The 14,085-nt window shown below is 44.6% G+C and overlaps 1 protein-coding gene across 1 annotated transcript in view; it reads left to right on the forward strand.

Moving 5' to 3' along the window:
- The window catches only part of dlgap1b (discs, large (Drosophila) homolog-associated protein 1b), a 317,018-nt gene that overhangs the window by 292,419 nt on the left and 10,514 nt on the right, over positions 1 to 14,085 (forward strand). The window contains exons 7-11 of the mRNA XM_082970661.1: positions 1,703 to 1,911; positions 1,978 to 2,127; positions 2,376 to 2,458; positions 11,412 to 11,833; positions 12,909 to 13,000. Of these exons, the coding sequence (XP_082826787.1) occupies positions 1,703 to 1,911; positions 1,978 to 2,127; positions 2,376 to 2,458; positions 11,412 to 11,833; positions 12,909 to 13,000 (956 nt within the window). The remainder of the gene's footprint in view (positions 1 to 1,702; positions 1,912 to 1,977; positions 2,128 to 2,375; positions 2,459 to 11,411; positions 11,834 to 12,908; positions 13,001 to 14,085) is intronic.

The following is a 14,085-nucleotide window of genomic DNA, read 5'->3' on the forward strand; positions in this document are numbered from 1 at the left end:
GCTCCCACTGTACGCTTTAGGATGTTTGTCTTTTTCAGGGATTAAAGGGATCCAGGAAATTCACTCACTGTCCTAGTTTCTGGGACAGGAGTCAGCCAATAACCTAGTTCTGATGGGGACATGGGGAGGAGAAATCAAAGGCATAACACTGCTATGTTCTGTGGTATTATGTTCTGTGTTTAGTGCCTTGGAAATATTGTGTGGGAACCCTATCCCCTAGTGCACTACTTTTGACCAAGTACACTATTTTGACCAGGGCCTGGTTGAAAGTATTGCACTGTATAGGGAATAGGGTGCCATTTGATGTGCTCTGTGTGGACTCCCTGCACACTTATGAGACCAGGGCCTGCATAACTGCCAACCTGTCGCTGTAATCGGAGATGGCACTCACTGACAGAGAGAGAGAGAGCGAGAGAGAGAGAGAGAGAGAGAGAGAGAGAGAGAGAGAGAGAGAGAGAGAGTGATAGAGAGAACTGATGTATGTATGAGTGAATTTGTGGATCTTGTTTGTTTGAGAATTGATCTTTGCGTTAGGGCTTGTTTGCAGTGACACCCTACCTCATTACTCAGTACACGTCTTTGTTTATAGACACTCTCTCTCACACACACACACACACACACACACACACACACACACACACACACACACACACACACACACACACACACACACACACACACACACACACACACACACACACACACACACGCAGTTGGCCTGTTATGATTACGTAAAGGAGGTCAGGCAATAGAGGAGATCAGGATGGCAGCTTTCAGCAACAATAGACTAGATCCATAGTTCAAGTGAAGTGACCAACAGACAAATCTTTTTAGTAGTTTAACTAAGCTTTGTTAAAGATGCTCCTATTCTACACTACTTGTTCATTTGACAGCAAACCTAGCTAATCGCCCTGTGAACTACTCAGTCACTACTGTACTTAATCTCGTTCCCAGGCACTTCCGCCCAAAAGCTTCCGCCCAAACATGGCCGTCCTTAGCTAATATAAAAAGACCGGGAGAAACTCCGGGCGCATAGGCATTGGCTTAATCGGCTTAATCTACCAACCAATCATCTCCCACAACACCTTCCCCCTAACCCTCCCCAAACCCTCGTACAAATCAATAATCAGTATGTCACGCCCATAAAGGGGTTCTCAAGTGGCGCAGCGGTCTAAGGCACTGCATCTCAGTACGAGAGGCATCACTGCAGTACCTGGTTCAAATCCAGGCTGCATCACATCTGGCCATGATTGGGAGTCCCATAGGGTGGCGCACGATTGGCCCAGCGTCATCGGGTTTGGCTGGGGTAGGCCATCATTGTAAATAAGAATTTGTTCTTAACTGACTTACCTAGTTAAATAAAGGTAATAAAAAAATGAAGGCCAACTTTGAATAGTTTATATCACAGGCTTAAATGCGCTGTACTGTACGTACTTGCAAAAAAAGGTATAACTATTTTTTTTATATATGTTCGTTCTCTAACTTTTTGTGTCGTTTTTTTCGAATCATTTTCCCCCACATTCCCTCTGCACTGATATTCTTTTCTTTTCATAATTTTGTAGTTTTTGTAGACTTTTAACCAGTTTTTCCCACTTCCCCGCTGCGGTGTCATCAATATATTTTCTCCATAATTTTGTCGTTTTCTCTGTATATTGTGTAGCTTTTTCTAACCAGGTTTTCCACCTCCTGTCCCCCTCTGCAGTGTCGTCATGCATCACCACGTACAAGAAGATGCCTCCGCCGGTACCGCCGCGCACCACCCCGCCCAAGCCCTTCATCTCCATCACGGCCCAGAGCAGCACCGATTCGGCCCAGGACGCCTACATGGACGGGGGGTCAGGCCCCCGGACCCACATCAGCACCTCCCAGCCCGGCCTGTCCAACTCCAGAGAGAGCATCGACAGTATGAAGGTATATCATATAATAAAGTATATTGTATAATCAAATTTGATTGTTTATTTTATTATTATTATAAAGGCCCTGACGGCAGCTATCGAGGCAGCTAATGCCCAGGTCCACGGCCCAGCCAGCCAGCATGTCACCAACAGCACCATCACCGCCACCAACATTGCCTCCACCGACAGCAAGAGAGACACCCTCCGGAAGTGCCTCTCCATAGGGATACAGGTCAGAGAACAGACACAGATATGCCTCTGACCGTATTGACCCAACAATGACTACATGCTGACCACACACTGACCTGTGGTCTGTTCTTAATTGTCGGTTAAACCAGAACAAAAATTTTGCGTAATTTGGTCAGATTCTACCATTTATGTTTACATAGTCTGTCCAGGAGAGATTATTAATTTACTTACCTGTATAAATAAAGTTAATATAAAAATACAAACCCCCAAAAAATCTGTGTACGGTTGCAGGTGGATGGACCAGAGGAGGTTGGGGGGACAGAGGAGCACTCCAAATTCCAATCAGTAGGCATCCAGGTGGAAGAGGAGAGATGGTGAGAAGTGAGAGAGAAAGAGAGAGCGGGAGCGTGTGAATGATTTTTCTGCCATTCAAGTTCGTGTTTTTCTTGTATCCTGTTGCGGACTGCTGGTGTCTCTGCTAGCTGACTGTCCACTCATTGTGCAATCCGTTGGCACCTCTCTCTGACACTCCCCCTCAGGCCTGAGAGCTGTATGTATATAAATGTGTACTTTCGGGTTGGGCCTTGTGACTGTAGGCTGTCGGGTCCACCATCCCACCCCACACCTCACTCCACAACAGCTGCCCCCAGCTCGGAGGAGTTTGGGCATCAGAGCCCCTTGACTAGGGGGCCCATGCATGCAGTGACAGCTGGGGAAGTGGAGGATGTGTTGGAGGGAGGGGATAGGAAGGGAGTGGGGGCAGTTAGTTGACAGCCATCTGTTGCAGCAGCAGCATTTGTGATGTGGCCGGGGGGGGGGGGGGGGGGGGGGGGGGGGGTTCTGTCAGTGTCCTGTTCTTTTCAGTACATGGTCATGTACAACCCCCCCAACCCCAACTCCCCCTTTCCCTGCCCTACACTTAACAGCTCCTATAGGTCCCCTATCTCCCCCTAAACCCTTATACTTAAGCCCCTATAGCATGCCAATTGACCACCTCATTGGACAACTGCCCTGGCCCCTGACTGACTTATACAAGGAGCGTTTGCATAGGCAGGAAGTCAGGGAATGTTCCTGGTTCCTGGAGTTGTGTTAAAATATGTCACACAGCAGGCAGCTATGTGTCAGTGTGTCTGCCTGCGTAACTCCCATCCACTTAGCACAGTAACTCTGTTAGTCAGAGCTGATGGGAGATGACCAATTTTTAGAGACTGTACTAGACGCAGTAATCTGATTTCATACTGTACACAGAACATGGTTAGGAATCAAAGAGCCCAGTCTCAACCTACCAAGGTCATGTACAGGACTGCAGACCTATGGCTGGGCCTATTTGCCCTGGTCAACAGTAGTGCACTGCATAAAGAATAGGGTGCCAATTGGGACAAAGTAATCTGGAGTTTTTCCTCAAAGAGCTTTCCTCAGCTGACTAGCCAAGCATTGAAAAGGAGGCACATCTCCAAGCAGCCAAGGCAAACATTAACTCCTGTAGACACTTCCACTAGTCCAGTGGCTCTGGGGTTTAATGTCACCCATGTGTCTTCCCTTGGTGCATGTTTGATTGTGTGTGTGTGTGTGTGTGTGTGTGTGTGTGTGTGTGTGTGTGTGTGTGTGTGTGTGTGTGTGTGTGTGTGTGTGTGTGTGTGTGTGTGTGTGTGTGGCAGCACGGCCGTTCTGAGAGGTCATGGTCTGGGCAGAGTGCCCCTATATGCTAGATTCCCAGACGGTGAGAGTGCATCTCTTCTGTGGCCCTACTCCACACACTGAAAAGGTGTGTGTGTGTGTGTGCGTACGTGCCTGTGTGTGTGGGGGGTCATAACCTCACCTCAGTGTTTGAACTGGGCTTAAGCCTGCCAAACTGAGAGGGAGTGGAGGAGAGCAGTAAAAGAGAGGAACACTACAAACAACCTGGCTGCCTTTTCAAGACATCTGTCAGCTGTCTGCTCAGACAAAATGACTCATGTAAATGTCACCCAGTAAAATACTACTTGTGTAAAAGTCTACATTTCTTTTTAAGTATGTGTAAGTATTAGAAGTAGATGTAATTGTTAAAATATACTTAATTATCAAAGGTAAAAGTATACATATTTTCACATTCCTTTCTAGCAAACTAGATGACACAATGTTCTTATTTTTATGGGGGGGTAGCCCCCCCTCCCACTCCAACATTCAGACATATTTTACGAATGAAGCATGTGTTTTTAGTGAGTTTGCCAGGTCAGAGGCAGTAGGGATGACCAGGGATGTTCTCTTGATAAGTGTGTGAATTGGACAATTTTCCTGTCCTGCTAAGTATTCAAAATGTATCGAGTACTTTTTGGTGTCAGGGACAATGTATGGAGTAGAAAGTACAGTGCATTCAGAAAGTATTCAGACCCCTTCCCTTTTTCCACATTTCCACATAACAGCCTTATTCTAAAATTGATTAAATATTTTGTTTTCCTCATCAATCTACACACAGTACCCCATAATGACAAAGCAAAAACAGTTTTTTATAAATGTTAGCAAATTTATTATGAATAAAAAACAGATACCTTATTTACATAAGTATTCAGACCCTTTGCTATGAGACTCGAAATTGAGCTCAGGTGCATCCTGTTTCCATTGATCATCCTTGAGATGTTTCTACAACTTGATTGGAGTCGACCTGTGGTAAATTAAATTGATTGTACATGATTTGGAAAGGCACACATCTGTCTATATAAGGTCCCACAGTTGACAGTGCATGTCAGATCAACAACCAAGCCTTGAGGTTGAAGGAATTGTCCATAGAGCTCAGAGACAGTATTGTGTCGAGGCACAGATCTGGGGAAGGATACAATAAATTCTGCAGCATTGAAGGTCCCCAAGAACACAGTGGCCTCCATCATTCTTAAATGGAAAGATTTTGGAACCAAAAAAACTTTTCCTAGAGCTGGCCGCCCGGCCAGACTGAGCAATAGAGGGAGAAGGGCCTTGGTCAGGGAGGTGACCAAGAACCCGATGGTCACTCTGACAGAGCTCCATAGTACGACAGCCCACTTGGAGTTTGCCAAAAGGCACCTAAAAGACTCTCAGACCATGAGAAACAACATTCTCTGGTCTGATGAAACCAAGGTTGAACTCTTTGGCCTGAATGCCAAACGTCACATCTGGAGGAAACCTGGCACCATCCCTACGGTGAAGCATGGTGGTAGCAGCATCATGCTGTGGGGATATTTTTCAGTGGCAGGGACTGGGAGACTACTCAGGATCAAAGGAAAGATGAACGGAGCAACATACAGAGAGATCCTTGATGAAAACCTGCTCCAGAGCGCTCAGAACTTAGACTGGGGCGAAGATTCACCTTCTAACAGGACAACAACACTAAACACACAGCCAAGACAACGCAGGAGTGGCTTTGGGACAAGTCTTTGAATGTCTTTGTGGCCCAGCCAGAGCCTGGACTTGAACCCGATCTCTGGAGAGACCTGAAAATTGCTGTGCAGCGATGCTCTGCAGAGATGAATGTGAGAAACTCCCCAAATACAGGTGTGCCAAGCTTGTAGTGTCATACCCAAGAAGACTCGAGGCTGTAAATGCTGCCAAAGGTTCTTCAACAAAGTACTGATTAAAGGGTCTGAATACTTAAGTAAATGTGATATAGGTTTTTTTTCTTTTTAATACATTTGCAAAAATTCGAAAAACCTGTTTTTGCTTTGTCATTATGGGGTATTGTATGTAGGTAGATTGAGGATTTTTTTTCAGCAATTTTAGAATAAGGCCAGTGGTTTAAAGTACTTAAGTAAATATACTTTAAAGTACTACTTAAGTTGTTTTTGGGGGTGTCTATTCTTTACTTTACCATGTATATTTTTGACTACTTTCACTTTTACTTCACTACATTCCTAAATAAAATAATGTACATTTTCCCTGACACCCAAAAGTACGTGGTGAAGTAAATGGTGAAATGTACACACTTATCAAGAGAACACCCCTTGTCATCTCTACTGCCTCTGATCTGGCAGACTCACTAAACACACATGCTTTGTTTTTAAATGCTGTTGGAGTGTGCCCCTGGCTATCCGTAAATTGAAAATGAAAAGAAAATGGTGCCGTCTGGTTTGCTTAATATAAGCAATTTGAAATTATTTATACTTTTACTTTTTATACTTAAGTACATTTAAAACCAAATACTTTTAGACTTTTACTCAAGTAGTATTTCACTGGGTGACTTTTACTTGAGTCATTTTCTATTAAAGTATCTTTAGTTTTACTCAAGTATGACAATTGGGTACTTTTTCCACCTCTGAATAAAAGTGTAATGTAATAAAATGTGTAAAAAGTCAAGGGGTCTGAATACTTTCCCGAATGCACCGCACATTATTTTCTTTAAGAATGTAGTGGAATAAAAATAAAAGTTGTCAAAAATATAAATAGTCAAGTACAGATACCCCTAAAAACTACTTAAGTAGTACTTTTAAAATATTATTACTTAAGTACTTAACACCGCCGAATACAACACTACCAATTTAAATGTAACTTCAAATCTTCATTCAAACAGCAACTACTCTACAAAGATGTTCCGACTTATGTCATGACCCCACACATTCCATATGGTCAACTCATGGCAGCAAATGGGGTAGGTGAAGGTTGGATTTTTTCTCCACAGCTGGCTTTGCAGTCACTGGTAAAATGGAATGTGGGTGTGTTTATGGTCTATAGTGGTCCTAGTTTTCAAATCATATCGTCCTCAACCCACTTTGACTGCCTTGAAAAGTCAGAGACAGTCAGACCTTCTACTGCTTTATGGTCCTGTCAAAGAGGACAAAGGGACAGAGAAATGGACTGCGACTCTAATGGAACCCTATTCCCTACGTAGTGCACTACTTTTGACCAGGACCCATAGATCTCTGTTCAAAAGGCTCTGGTCAAAAGTAGTGCACTATAAAAGGTGCCATTTGGGATACACACATGACATGCAGGATCCATTAATATGCCTGGGACTCCTAGTGATTCCCTCCTACTGATGCGTTTCAGTTCTTAGTGCTGAGCATTTTACATTTTGACCCAAACTGGGATTGGGCTTATCCAGAATTAGCCCGGAACAAACTAGGAGCTGAGAGAAGAAAACAATACAATACAATATACAAGTTCCACTGTAGCCACAATCCAGACTGACAGTCATCCAGTCTTGGAGCAGCTTTTCCCCCAGTTGGCGAGCCGAGCAGAACAGAGTAGCGCAGAGCAGAACCGAGCACAACAGAGCAGAGCAGAGTAGAGCAGAGCAGAGTAGAGCAGAGCAGAGTAGAGCAGAAGAGAGTAGAACACAACAGAGCAGAGCAGGCCTCCCTTAACCACTGAAGTAATTTACAAGGCCCTGTGAAGGACTCCACCTGACGGCACTGTAAAAATAACCTGTGTTGCTTTTGTCTTCTCTCCCTACTGCCACCCTCTCTTTTTCTCTCTCTCTCTCTCCCTTCCTCCCTCTTTCTTTACTCCACCCCCCCTCGCGCTCGCTTCCTTCTCTCCCTCTTCCCTTCTCTCTCTCTTTTTTCTCTCAGTCCCTGTCACTCCCTCCATCTCTTTCCCTACTCCACCCCCTCTCTCTCTATCTCTCTCTCTCTCAGTCAATCTGGCTTGTGTTTGGCCTTGCCCCTCTCTGCCCTGACAGAGACAGGAAGTTGCTAGGAGGGAGCTGCTACAAAGCAGCCTGAGATCATTATGACTAAACACCTGATCAGGGCACAGTTACTCTTTAACTGCTGCGAACACACACCACACACACACACACACACACACACACACACACACACACACACACACACACACACACACACACACACAGAGGCGCTGGTAGCCCTCCACTGTGAGTGTGTTTGTTCTCTTCCGCTCCTCTCCCTCTCTTGCTCTCTGTTCATGAAAGAAGGGAGATTAATGGAGCAGAGGAGGTATAGATAAATGGGTGAAGTGGAGGAGGAGGGACTGGCCGGAGATGGGGTGAGGCTGATGGATGGAGCAACTTCAGGGTCTGTTTGTCACCCTGTGGGCAGGTCATGTCAGAGAGAGAGAGCGAGAGAATGATTTTCTGTCATTCATGTTAGTAGGGCTGTAGCGGTCACAACATTTTGTCAACCGGTGATTGTCAAGTAAATAATTGCCGGTCTCACGGTAATTGACAGGAAATGAACATAAACATATTTAGCATCTCCTGGCTCCACACATAGCCTACAAGCCACTGACGCAGACCTTTGGAACATCTACATTAAAAACCAAATCTAATACATCCATGAAATATAACCTACACATTCACAATAAATCCATTATTTATTTTAGACAGGTTTAAAGAGACATAATATGAAGAAATTGTTGTCTATTTCAGAAGAACAGGAAAGTATACTCTAAGTTGTCCTTATGTTAGTTCCTGATCTGGCTATGCCATATGGCTGTGGGCTACACTAGTTCATTTAGCAGACAAGATTTGCTTAGGATTCCGTGGCATCATTTTATATTATTTTATAGTATGAAGAATACAATTGAACAAAGCTGAATATAGAAAGGATATTTTCTCCAAGTGATTTGAGGTGCGCACATGCAGTTAACAAAGAAATAGGTACTCCTATATGCTTAATTTAGAGTTAGTAATGTAACTTTAGCTGTTCTACAAACGTTGGGCTATATGTTTTGATTTGAAATACTTTGTATGATGTAACTCTAATGATGATTTGAAAAAAGTTGCTTTGTTTTGTTTTTTTGCGCAGACTGTACGTACTTCATCAGTCTCTCATTCACAATTTGACAAGCACTTGAAGATGGAGTAAGATGGCACCAACAGATATGGCAGAATTTTCGTTTTTTTGTGTATTATTTCTTACATTACTAGCCCAGATTTTTTTTGTGTGTTATTACATACAGCCGGAAATAACTTTGGGATATCACAGCGGCGGTAACTCACCAGCATTATGACCAGGAATACAACTTTCCAGAATTGGATACCTTGTTCGTACCCCCCAGGGCAATTGAACTTATTCCAGAGCCTGCTCCAAAACACCGCTGGCGGAGAAGAGGTATTCGGAGTGGACTTCTAGTCCGACTCAGGAGGCGTGTACACCATCCACCACTTCCGAGTATATTACTCGCTACTGTTCAGTCTCTGGATAATAAAGTAAATGAGCTCAGGGCGAGGATCTCTTTCCAGAGAGACATCATGGAATGTAACATACTCTGTTTCACGGAGACATGGCTCTCTCGGGATATACTGTCTGAGTCCGTGCAGCCAGTTAGGTTCTCAGTTCATCGCGTTGACAGGAATAAAGATCTCTCCGGGAAAGAGAAGGGCGATGGTGTATGTTTCATGATTAACTACTCATGGTGTGATTGTGATAACATACAGAAACTCAAGTCCTTTTGTTCACCCAACCTAGAATACCTCACAATCAAATGCCGACCGTATTACCTCCCAAGAGAATTCTCTTCGGTTATAGTCACAGCCGTGTATATTCCCCCTCAAGCTGATATCACGATGACCCTCAAAGAACTATAATGGACTTTATGCAAACTGGAAACCACATATCCTGAGGCTGCATTTATTGTAGCTGTGGATTTTACAGCAAATTTGAGGAAAACGCTACCGTAGTTCTACCAGTACATCGACTGTAGTACTCACGCTGGTAAAACATTGGACCACTGCTACTCAACTTTTTGAAATGCCTACAAGGACCTTCCCCGCCCTCCCTTCTGCAAATCTGATCACAACTCCATTTTGCTCCTCCCTTCCTATACAGTGTCTTGCGAAAGTATTCACCCCCTTGGCATTTTTCCTATTTTGTTTCCTTACAACCTGGAATTAAAATTGATTTTTGGGGGATGTGTATTATTTGATTTAAACAACATGCCTACCCCTTTGAAGATTCAAAACATGTTTTATTGTGAAACAAACAGAAATAAGACAAAAAAACTGAACTTGAGCGTGCATAACTATGCACCCCCCCAAAGACAATACTTTGTAGAGCCACCTTTTGCAGTAATTACAGCTGCAAGTATCTGGGCTATGTCTCTATAAGCTTGGCACATCTAGCCACTGGTAGTTTTGCCCATTCTTCAAGGCAAAACTGCTCCAGCTCCTTCAAGTTGGATGGGTTCCGCTGGTGTACAGCAATCTTTAAGTCATACCACAGATTCTCAATTGGATTTAGGTCTGGGCTTTGACTTGGCCATTCCAAGACATTTAAATGTTTCCCCATAAAGCACTCGAGTGTTGCTTTAGCAGTATGCTTAGGGTCATTGTCCTGCTGGAAGGTGAACCTCAGTCTCAAATCTGTGGAAGACTAAAGCAGGTTTCCCTCAAGAATTTCCCTGTATTTAGCGCCATCCATCATTCCTTCAATTCTGACCAGTTTCCCAGTCCCTGCCGATGAAAAACATCCAAACAGCATGATGCTGCCACCACTATGCTTCACTGTGGGGATCGTATTCTCGGGGTGATGAGAACGCGTGAATGCGCCGCGTGTTCGTGCGTGCGTCCGTGTGCTCATTTTGAAAAGTTATTTACTACAGTATATTACAACATTCTATACTAAGTATTACACATGATCGAGAGATACTACAGTATAGTATTCTACAGTATACTACAGTTTACTACAGAATTCTATAGTAAGTATTGTAGTATTCTATAGTAAACTGTAGTAAAAAATGGCGTGTGAGAGAGAGAGAGAGCGTGTGAATGATTTTCTGTCATTTATCTGTTTATCTTGTATCCTGTTGTAGTCTGCTGGTGTCTCTGGTTGCTGGCTGTCCACTAATTGTACATTTAGTTGGCACTTCTCTCTTTAACACTGTGTGTGTGTGTGTGTGTGTGTGTGTGTGTGTGTGTGTGTGTGTGTGTGTGTGTGTGTGTGTGTGTGTGTGTGTGTGTGTGTGTGTGTGTGTGTGTGTGTGTGTGTGTGTGTGTGTGTGTGTGTGCGTGCCCGTGCCCATCTGTGTATTTTGAAAAGATGTTATCTGTGTGCAAGTGTGTGACTTTGTGGCGGTGTGTTGGCACTTTGCTCTGAGAGACTTGGCAAGAGGAGTCTTACAGGGGCACAAAGCCTCTCGAGCTAAATCAAAAGCTGCACCCCAAGCTGTACAGCAGGGCCCTGAGGGTGGGTGTATGTTATCTCTAAGACTTAGCCCTACAGCAGGGCACGGTGACTGATGAGGCCACGCTCCATCGCCTCTGAATCAGCCAGGTGACCAAACGCCCCCATGACACCCCTCCCAAACACCCCACACCTGTCCGATCTGATCTGGGATCTGTGTTGATATACTAAGCCTGCATGTCTTCTATTAACCCCACATCCACTAACTCTGATCTCTAATCTGTGGTTCTCTTTCCAGTTACCGCAGGATGACCAGGTCCAACAGTGTGACCACGGCGGTCCAAGCCGACCTAGACGACCCTGACTACTGTCCCGTCGACGCCCCAGAGATGGTGATACGCCACTCGGCCACCATGCCCCGCCAGTACTCCCGGGACGCCGCCACCTCCACCGTCTCCATCCAGGGCTCGGGCAACCACTACCACGCCCTGACCGTGGAGGAGTACGGCGAGGTGGGTTTGGACCCATCCATCCTGCCCCCGCCAGACCCCTGGATGGACCAGGTGGAGGACCCCATGGAGGTGGTGGGGGGACGGGGGTTGATGTGTTCCAGGGACGGGAGGTGGTTCCTTAAGCTTCTTCAGGCCGAGATGGAGCGCATGGAGGGCTGGTGCCGGCAGATGGAGCAGGACGAGATGGAGAACGAGCTGCCGGAGGAGAGTGAGTGGGACAACACATGTGCATGTACATAAACAACATCCACCCATGAACATTGAGCTGAATATGTGCGAACTGGTGCAAAAGCGGTGCATAGGGGGAGTGAGTCAGTAGAGTCACTTCTCTCTTTGTATTTTTGGGTGATGTTGATTTGAAGGTCATGTAAGTTGTTTTCCTTCTCTTTGTATCTCTGTTTTTCCCTCCTTCCCTCTGTCAAATAGACTGAGGGAAATTGTCTGAGTCCCAAAATGGCACCCTGTTCTCCAGATAGGGCTTGATAGGGCTCTGGTCAAAAGGAGTGCACTACATAGGAAATATTGTGCCATTTGAGACACCGCCATGGCATTCATAGCAGCGAGCCACAATGCCTGCTTGTTGCCTGCTATCTCCTCTGCAGACATAGTCATCAATAGGGAGCTAGCTGCTGGATGGGCCCGGCCACACATCTGTCCTGTAGATAAACAGTATAATGACCTCTCACAGCAATGCTCAATGGGGGTGTTCATGCTCAAACTCACTTAATAAGCTCCTCAAGCCTGCTGCCAGCTCCATAGCTCCACACTAACAGTGCTACACTGACACTGTCTGCATCCAAAATGGCATCCTATTTCCAATATAGGCCCCACTGGGCTCTGGTCAGAAGTAATGCTCTAAATAGGGATTAGGGTGTCATTTGGGACACACAGCCCAATGGGGTAGACTTTATTCGGCTTGAATACTACTCCTTAGATTTGTCCCTAGTGACATAACTGATTTCTTCCTTTACTGCTAATGCATTATTTCCGATGGAGAGAACACATGGTTACAGTACGTGAGGGCGACTGTCTGCTGGGCAGCCCTTGAATAGTGATTCTGCTGTGTATTTGACCCCTAATTCGAGGTTGTGTATTGAGACAGGAGGCTGGTTTTCTACATCCCCCAACTCAATGTCACGTTAGGAGGTATGTTTATTTGGTGTGCAGAATAAACATTCCCCTTCTCATCAGAATTCACAGTTTAGGTTCCCAGTTCCCTCTCTCCACATATTTAAAGCCTTGCACTCATCAAAGGCAAAGTCTGTGTGTGTGTGTTTCCGCAGTACTGGGGAAGATCCGCAGTGCAATAGGGAGTGCCCAGCTGCTTATGTCTCAGAAGTTCCAGCAGTTTCGGGAGCTGTGTAAGGAGAATCAGGTATGTAACACACACACACACACACACACACACACACACACACACACACACACACACACACACACACACACACACACACACACACACACACTGCAGAGTTAGTCTACTGTGTCAGCAGGCCCATCAGAGCCAACTGTCACATAATGTGATGATCTATACAAGCTTATAATTGACACTGTGTCAGACCAAACACTGCTATGCATGCAAATTTCTAGCTGAATAGTAGGCTAGTCTATCACCACTCACCACTCAAAGCATAATAACTTTGAAGTGTGGAGGGACAAGGTGAAATAGTCCCAGACTAGTATGCCGATGACATACTGATAGGAAAATGGGAATGGTTCCAAGTCCCAACACAGTCCTGTGCAAAGCCATATGTTTAGAGAGTTCAGACAACTTTTAGAATGGATGCCATGTCAGAGCCTTTGAGCGTACCATTAATTCATTCATAAGTATTTGGAAATCTTGTTTTTATTCTATACATTCAGTTACATAGCATTGTTTAAAAATCGGAAAATTCTGTGAAGTGCTTCTGGTAAATGGGTTGTTCTTGAATCGCAATGGCATTTGGGCATAGCATTTTGGAAGACAATTCTCGATTTGTATTTATTTATATGGATCTGGGTGCTTCTTCCCATTCTAAGTCAACTAATATGGTAGCTTAATTACTTTAAATAATTTGTATCATTATGATAACATTGTGCCATAAGTAGGAAAGGTAACACCAATGAAGGTTACACCAATGATATATTGTAAGTAAATGTAAAAATGTTGATTTTCTGAAATGGATGCCACAAATGCTCATATCTAAGGTCATCAATCATTTAAAGGTATTTTTTTGCGGGGGTGTGTGGTACGCCAGTGGTGTTCAGGTGTGTCGGCCGTGCCCACTAATTGGCCACACCTGATCTTAATGAGTTTCCTTTGAAATGCGGTCTATTTGAATAGACTAAAATAAATAGCTTTGCATGCGTAAAAAAAACATGGAATGCTAGCTCGATTAAGGCAGCCCCCCGCACCTCTCTGATTCAGAGGGGTTGGGTTAAATGCGGAAGACACATTTCAGTTGAATGCATTCAGTTGAA

The sequence above is a fragment of the Salmo salar genome, chromosome 29, assembly GCF_965601325.2.
Source record: "Salmo salar chromosome 29, fSalSal1, whole genome shotgun sequence".
In the NCBI taxonomy this organism is placed as follows: domain Eukaryota; kingdom Metazoa; phylum Chordata; class Actinopteri; order Salmoniformes; family Salmonidae; genus Salmo; species Salmo salar.